We start from the raw sequence: 8,683 nt of genomic DNA, 5'->3' as shown, positions 1-8,683 counted from the left end.
TCATGCACTAGAAAGCAATTAAGACCATTAGCCTAATGATTCACTATTTTTAATAGTTATTTAAAGTGCCTGGCTCTGCTGCTGTGAGGTAGGTGTCAGGCATAGTAAGTACGTTTACATGCACAGTTAAGTCGGGTCACAGTTATAGCTCAATACAGATATTTAAGGGCACACACACTAGTGCCAGCTGCCCAGTCCCCTGCTGAAGCACGCTTGTTCCCAGTCCCCTGCTGGCCTGCACTCACATTGCTTAAAATCCAACCAGGCCAGAGCAAAAATACGTCATTGTGTTGTAATGTGACGCACAAAGTCTTACAAAGTCTTGCAGAGTCAGCACAATGGAGAAATACACAGAGAACATGCCAGTAACTTAACTCACTTTATGGCTCATTTTTAAATGGTTTTGCACCATTTGCACACTTTTGTAAAATAATTAAAAACAAAAACGTTTCGTTTTTTTGGTTATTTGTTGAAATTTATGCAGAAATAAAGAAAAAACTCCTGCACATGACAGCCATTAGATGTGCATGGTTATGTTCAACTATGCCACAACCAGTCTTCAGGACAGTGGGGGTCCCTGGTCTTCGTCACCGCTATTTTAGGGGTCGGGGGCTGAAAAGTTTGGGAACCTCTGATCTAAAACAGTGCTTCCCAAAGTGTGGGCCAGGGCCCGCCGATGGGCCTTAGGGATACTGCAACTGGGCTGTGAGAGGTCATTTACATTAACCACAAATAAAATAAATCCCATTTTAAATGCAGATGCCAAATCAAAATAAAATAAATGGCAGTGGCACATTAAATATACTCTGTTACCCCACATATACGCTCTAAGTAATGTCAGTCCCTCCAAAAACCAAGCATTTGCATTTTAATCCTCTGTGTATCAACAAAAAAATAGAAAAGAAAATACTTCTGAATCTCATGCTATGGTTGTACCAGGGATTTGTTGGGTCCCAGAAGATTTTCAGGTCCAATTGGACGGCAGCATACTGAAGTTGGGGAAGGCAAATCTAGATACTATCAGACCTTGTTTGGGTTGACTAACAGGTTAGCAAGCAGCTGAATGACTTTGTGTGTAAAACATGAACAATTCTTCCCTAGATTATGGCAGTATGCAAAGGCAAGTGATAAAGCACAGCTTCTGCAATGCTTAGCATTTATGTTGTTTGGCTTCCATGTCAAAGAGCAGCACAGAGGCTGTGGAGCATGCACACTTTGTCCAGTTTCGACTGAGGTGTATGCAGTTTGAGGTTAACACTTACTTGTGCCCTACTAAAGGTTAAGCGCTCAGAGAAGAAATCTCTTAACCCAGGTAAGCCCTTAATGTTGGCCCTCACAAGTCAACCATGCAGGACGATTGGCAGCAGAAACCCTACACTGTGCCAGGGTTGGCAAGAGGGAACCCTACTGTTTCTTTCAGTTAATACCTTGACACCTCCAGAGGGCTGAACAGTGATCTCCAGGCATCCCTGAGCCATCCTCTCTCCAAGCTAACTCACACAGAGACATTCTCTGTTTTCTCTACCAGTGATGATGCCGATCTGACCAATCAGCATCACTAACCTCAGCAGTCCCTGACTCTGAGCATGAACGATCCAGGAAGTGACGATCCCAGTACTCACCCACCACTATTCCTGGCACTATAGAGTAAATTGATGCATAATTGCATTACTTAGGTCAGTTTGCCCCACTGTTCCCAGTTCCCTGCTGGCCTGCACTCACAGTGCATCGAATCCAACAAGGCCTGAGCACAATTACGCCATCGTACAGTTTCAGTAAGGCTAACATGTTTGGGTGCATTTTAGAAGTCGAGTCAGACCAAAGCAACGATTTGATTTTTGTCTGACTGCATGTAAACGTACTGAATGACTAACTGGACACTGCAGAAATGGTCTTACTGTTCCATGTTTAATCTCAAAGATTCACAGTGATGAATGTTATGACTGTTAAATGAAAGCAGGGTGACATTTTTGTCAGAGTACACAAAAACAGCAGAGATAAGATACCATTATGTACACAGGGGGCGCCAAAACCAACACGAACAGAAAAGTTCCTCACAGGAGCTTTAAGTTAAAGTTTTTTTAAAGTAAAATATGAGTTCTGATGACTTCACTCTAGAAGAATAAGCAAGTTTAACACAGATCATGGAGGGATCTATAGCACAAACCGCACCAGACCAGCTCAGAGACTCTCCTTCCCTCTCAGGTCAGATCATGATCAGAACTTTTTACTCCACATTCAGAAGGTTTTCACCCCGCTTGCACTCTTACTCAGACCATTTCCCACAGTCACAGGTGAGTTCTCCAGCCCACGGAGCCACTCTGTACACTTCAGCACCACTCGCTCATCCACACCGTAGTCCTCCTCTTCCTCGTACTCCACATCATCATACTTGTGCTTCTCATTCAGCAGTGAGATTTTCACAAACGTGCTGATGTCTGCCAGTTCAGCATCGCCGTTGTTTTTAGTAGCCGCTCTGTTGTTCGGGGTGCTGTGTCTCTGCGTGGTTGACTGATGCCTCTTAGGAACATTCTCCCTTCTGCGTCTGGAGTCTGAAGCGCTCCCGGAAACGCTCCCGGCATTCCTGGAAGATGAATGTTGACGTCTCTCGCTGTTCCTCCTCTGCAGCAGCAGGACAGCCTCAGGAGTGAGGGTGAGAGTGAAGCGGGCCTCTTCCTGGTGCCTGACCCTGGTCTTGACCTCTGGTTCACTCTTTAAAGAGCCTTGGCAGGTATGTCTGTGCTGCTGTGGCTTAGAGAAGGATTCCCCTGAGCTGGAGGCAGGGACGCTGTCTGTCTGCGATGAAGGCAACAGCCTGTCCTTTCTCTTTGCATGCAGCTCTGTTCCTGACACTCCTTTGGATGTCTGCACATTACTTCTAGGTTGACTCTTCTTCCCCAGCTGCTTTAAGTTTAACGTCAGTCTGTCCTTCACTGAGCTGCCTTTATCCTCCCTTTGGGTCTTCACCTTGTCCAAAGTAGACGAAGTTGACGAATTGCTGATGTGTCTCTCCTTCCCAGTCAGTCCTGACACAGATCGAGCGATCGACACGGGAGGGATGAACGGCATTTTGGCAACACACAGGATCAAATAGGAAAGAAGCTCTGTTGTGCTTTCAAACTGGCTGAAGAAAAAGGAAGAAGAGGAGAACACTAAGGAGGAAACAGATTCACAGAGAGAGGAGAGGTCTTCTGGTGCATCCTCCTCCATGCAGGGGTCAGCTGTGCGTCTCTGCTGGGATTCCTCTGGTGCTCATCCTGCCTGGAGTAACACAAAGCTTATACCTGAGGAGGAGGAGGGCGGGGCATGGCACGCTGCAAAAGGCGTGCACAACCCAAAGATCCCGAGGGCTCAAAGATCCAAAATAAACACACATTTCTAATCCTTAGGACACACAGTGCAAGTGCACATGCAGCTTAACCCACGCGAGCTGTAATCATGACTAGAGAAAATGTCAGGTGAGAGTGAGTTAGCCTACTGTGAACTCAAGTGGCAATACTTCTGTATAAATAAAACTGTATAAATAAAGTGGATTTGATTTGACTCAAGGTCCTGTTACTGACTTTCCCACAGGGTTTATATTTATCTATGTTAAGTTTTTAAATTTCTCTCTTCTTTCAAATCAAATCATGGTTAGCACTACATTCTCCTACTTCATCCCTGCCAAGGATTTCCGTCAGTATCATATTTGTAATGATATTTTGGTCTGTTGTGGAGAGAAACAGAGGTGACATAACTCTACATACATACGAGGAGGGTCTGGCTGCAGATCACCACTGTGAGACACCACCTCCATCAGGACAGAAGGGATTTGATTTGCTGATGAGACTTATCTTCTATAAGACGTTATTTTTGACGTTCTCTCCTCATGGCTCTGCTCTCACTGTAAGAGTGTGCAGTCGTACAGCCAAAATATCAAAAATGTTAGAAACCAAGTCAATGCACAATCAGACTGAAAGTCACATGACTTCTTGGTGCACAGACGGCCTAGTGGTTTATGGCATGCCCCATGTACGAGTGTGGTCTGGGTTCGAACCCGATCTGTGGCCTTTTCCCACATGTCTCCCCAACTATCTCATCCCTGTTTCAGATTCTGTCCTCCTCTATCATTAAAAGCCCCAAAATAAATCTTTTTTAAAAAGTCCAACTGAGTCATGTTTGAATCAGCTGAAAACCTCATAGTGTACACCTGGCTTTAAGCTGCTTAATTTTAAAAAACAGTAATTCTTCCACTTCACTTTTTGTATCAAACCAGCATCTGTTTTTCTAACAGTTTTAGATCAAAGTACTTTTTACAGCTTTGTCTACAATCTGTGTCAGGCACAAATTTACGATGCAGCTTTCGGCATTTTGTCTCCTTCCACTACGCACTGTTATCCTCTGATCAGCTGTGTGGGTCTGCGGGCTTCTACAGGGATAGTAACACCATACCAAGCTAAAACAAAGACAATATGAGCAATCTCGACTTGAGTGATGATGATGTGCCGTTTACTGTTGATATGAGAAGATATTTGTATGAACCAGAGTACACCGAAGAAGAACTTATACAGATGGAGAGTAACTGGGCTGAAAGAGAGAGCAGAGAAACTTCATTTGAAAGTTTTGAGCAGGAGAGATCCGAATGGGTTTGCATTTTCCACACCTACACTGGTAACTCAGGCTCTCTGAAACGTCCTTTTCCTATGCTATACACTTGTATACAAGCCAGAACCCCGCCCCCCAACCCCAAAAATCAGCCCCATTTCTTCAAAAAAAGACAAACATTTATTTGAATGGTTTTGTTACAAAACATGATTAAAATTCAGTTAAAATTTTTGTATTAATATAATAGGAACTTAGAAGTTTCTTCTCATATGTCATACATTTAAAGTAAATTTACATTAAAGTCATTGTGACTGACTTTGAAAGAAGCATGCACACGTTTAACAACAATAACCAGTGTGGACTTTTCCAACAGAGAGATGGCACTTGAGATTAACTCATTCACAGCACGTTCTCCTGTGAATATGCAGAACCCGTCGACAGCGAGGACAGGTGTGATAGACATCCTTGAAATGGTTAAAAAAAAATGGAATCAGGCAACATCCGAGCAGCAATCTATGAGAGAGAAACACCACGTCAGTCTTTGTTTATGTGTGTGATCGATGCTGGGTAATTAGATTATACAGATTAAGTTGTTTAAATGAATCTGTTCTCACCCGCATAACACAAACACCAGACACATGAGCCACGCATGAGTGCCGACTTGGTAGGTGACCTGTGTGGTGACCTGAGTCTGACAGGACAGGCAGGTTGTCAGAGCCGGGTAGCGAGACAGCCGAGTCTCGTAGCTCACAAACTTGGGTATGGTAGTCGACAGAGGGAGAGCAGACGCTAGAGAGAAGACGAGGAGGGAAGTAAACGAGTCACCTGTCTTTAAAGAACATTTCAGTATTACATGTTACACTCTGATGAGTAACAACCCAACACTCTCAGCATGATCTGATCAGGACTGTAGTTGAAATAAACACAAGATACGTGTGCCCCACTGAGAGGATAAGCACTGAGTGAGGAAATCCCTAAACCCAATTATGCCCTTAATGTTGGCCTCTACTGTCAACCATGCAGACTTGATGTGTAGCAAAAAGACAGCACTTCACCAGGGCTGTCGAGTGGGAACTTCCAGAAGGCTGAGCTGTGAACTCCTGCACCCCAGAGCCACCTGCCTTCTTTATCACGCCTTCTCTACCACATGGTTATCACGGCTCCAACAGCATCACCACCTTCAACACACCCAGGCTCTGTACGTGCAAACCATGGATAATGCTGATGCTTAAAACCAGAGCAGAAGGCCACTCATTTCTGCCACAAACAACAAGGAAAGGGTCCCTTGGAAGTTGCTCTACCTCCCCCTACTCTACAGTGACCGTACCCAATTTAACCAGGACGGTCCCGATTTAACCAAGAGTCCTGATTTAACAGGAACAGTCCTGATTTAAGTGGGAATGATCCAATTTAACCAGGAACATCCCGTTGTCAGGCTCTGCCTCCTGTGTCCCAACACAAATCTATAAAACCCTTATATGTCCCATTTTTAACATCTCCAGTCCAAATTTTAGCCAATTAAAATGCCAAAACAATGCACCATGTCTGCAACCTTTGGTCTGTATTTCTCTGTATACATGTCAATCAAAGTCGTTGTCCAGACTGTAGCATAGCAAAACATAACTAACTTACTGCACATCAAAACTTATACCCGATTCATCTGTATGCATAAATCATCATAAATCAGATGCACAAAATGTCCCTGCACTCCTAGCTTAAGGCTGGTAAGCAGTACAAGATGATCATGCCAGTTTTGGGCCTTATTCCCTCTACCAACCGAAGTTGGCAAAGGCCCAATTATCTGATGGTTCTTTTGTTTGTTTGTTTGAAAGTTTATGTTGAACGTGCAAAAAAGGGGGAAAGCGAAAATGATAAAATAATGTTCATATAGTAGTGGATAAACATAAAAAGCATACAACACTAAATGATTTGGTTTGTACATCCAAAAAGGAGTGGGAAGAAGTATACACATATTTGATCCCACCCCTTCTCCCAAATTTAGCAAGTTAATTATTAGCTTTCTCATCAATAAAAGAAACTGGGAATCTAAAGATTACTTTGCCAGATTTTCCTGTGGTGTGAGGTGTGTTAAGACTGATTTTACCCTCCATGGTCTGCTCAGAGGTGGTCAGGGCTGCTCCACTTTGACATCATGAAGAATCCTATATAGCAAAGTTTCCGAAGCAGGTCCACACCTCAACCTCGCCTCTTCCTACGTTCCTATAAATTCCAACCTGCCCATCTCCACCTCTCTTGTTCTCATATTCTGCAACCCTCTCTCCCTCCTCTTTCTTCTATTTCTCTCTTCACCCTATCCATAGGGCTCTTAAAAGGCCGACTGTTGTGCCCGGGAGCTGCAGTTCCCAAAGCTTCCCTAAACCATTACTGCTCAAATGAATCATTCCAAAATCATCAATAAATAGTTGTCAAATCACATCCTGTTGATGGTATGGCCCTTGCTAGTGAAATATTAAACATGTTCAATATTTATGATCAGAAATCCTGTTGTGCAGGGGAGCATGGACTCTGGATTGTCACATGCAGCATAGCGTTAGCCAGTCAGGTTGATCCAAGGAGGAAGCACAACAAACACAGCCATGGTGACCACAGTAAACATGAGGCATGGTGTTTGATGAATGTCAGAAATGAAGGACCAGCTTGTTGATTTGTGGCAGCAACACAAGTGTTTCTGTGTGTCCAAAACATTCCACATTTGAGCTGACTAGGAGTGAAGTTGGACCAAAATTGCTACAGCAATAGATGTGAATAGCTAACTACTAGCCACATTAAGCTGGTTTACTCTGAAGTTAAAAGGCTAAAGGCTCTGTTATTTACAAAATTGGTTAATATTGTAAAAAATTATTTTCGTGTGAGCCAGCCTTGAGAAATGCTAATCCCAATTCTCCCAGACAAACTCTAACTTTACATCCTCATTGTTCAGCTTCTGCCCCTAAATCTGCATGTTTTAGTTTTTTCCCTCCTAATACATTCCCTGTTTCCCACTTTTAAATCTCTTGGACAATCACATTAAAGTCATAGTTTACCAGCCCAACCTGACAATTACAACTAAAAGTAGCCATTACTGAAAACATGCACTTGAATTATTAGGGAAGAGAATCTAAAATGTAGACAAAGTGAACATATTCAAAATGGAGGACTGAAACAGAGTGAGCACATACCTTGTACAGGTGTGTGATTTTGTGTGGAGCAGCCAACACCAGGAGAAAAGGAGAATGACGGAGGTGGTGGAGGGGTAAAAGGTGAGTGGACATGGTATACTCTGACATCTTGTCCTGTTTCACTTTCATCTGAGGAAAAAACAAACAAACACATACATGTTCCTTTTCATGCATATGAGTAGAAATGTAGGCTGGGAGAGGATTTTACCTGGTAAGAAGTATGGTGGAGGTGTAGGAAACACCTCATCCATCTTTGATAATGACTCCATTTCACTGTTAATTGTCAAAGTCAACCACAGGTTAAAAGGGCTTTTAATCTGGATGGATTTTGGTGCTTGCAGCCAGCAGCAGTTTGCCTGTAGGTCAAGCAGGTGCAGTGGAGAGGAACTAATTGCTCTCTTCTCTGATTGGTTCAAGATCATATTACCCATGAATCAATGTTCAGTGCCCTTTAAAATGATACAACTCCATTTTGTAATCAACAAGTTGCACACTGCAGGCACATAACCTGTGGTCCAGGACCTTTCTGTGAGAAGTTTGCATGTTCTCCCCATGCGTGGGAGAACATGCATACTCCAGCTCCCTCCCACAAAAACATGCTCATCGAGTTGACTGTTGACTCTAAACTGACCGTGGGTGTGAGCTTGGTTGCTTGTTTTTGCTGTATGTTAGCCCTGTGATTAATTGGTTGCCAGACCAGTGTTCACCCTCTCTCTTGCCCAGTGACAGCTGGGATTGGCTCCAGCCACCATAACCCCAAACAGGATTAACAGTATAGATAATGGATAGGGGAATAGATGGGTGGACTTTTTAATAATTTAGCCCTGTGGGTGATTTTTGTTCTCTCTTTTTTTGCCATAATGAGCAAAAAACTGACATTAGGTCGTTTAATTTTTACTACAGCAAGAATGATTCTATTA

The 8,683-nt window shown here is 43.3% G+C and overlaps 1 protein-coding gene across 2 annotated transcripts; it reads right to left on the bottom strand.

The window, feature by feature from the left end:
• Positions 1-4,751: 4,751 nt before the first annotated feature.
• Positions 4,752-8,167, bottom strand: LOC121508730 (cell death-inducing p53-target protein 1-like). 2 transcript variants are annotated; one of them, XM_041785775.1, is made up of 4 exons: positions 7,972-8,167; positions 7,764-7,889; positions 5,199-5,373; positions 4,752-5,097 (listed from the first exon to the last, which is right to left on the bottom strand). In XM_041785775.1, the coding sequence occupies exons 1-4, from the start codon at positions 8,030-8,032 to the stop codon at positions 4,980-4,982; spliced, it is 480 nt and encodes a 159-aa protein (XP_041641709.1). In that variant the 5' UTR covers positions 8,033-8,167; the 3' UTR covers positions 4,752-4,979. The 2 variants fall into 2 exon arrangements, with proteins under 2 accessions (XP_041641709.1, XP_041641707.1); XM_041785773.1 differs by having other exon boundaries at positions 7,764-7,892; positions 7,972-8,162.
• Between the last annotated feature and the right edge of the window lie 516 nt (positions 8,168-8,683).

This window comes from Cheilinus undulatus, linkage group 4 (assembly GCF_018320785.1).
Source record: "Cheilinus undulatus linkage group 4, ASM1832078v1, whole genome shotgun sequence".
Classification (NCBI taxonomy): Eukaryota; Metazoa; Chordata; class Actinopteri; order Labriformes; family Labridae; genus Cheilinus; species Cheilinus undulatus.
Note: the sequence above shows the minus strand (reverse complement) of the source record. Positions and strands in the feature narration are given on the sequence as shown.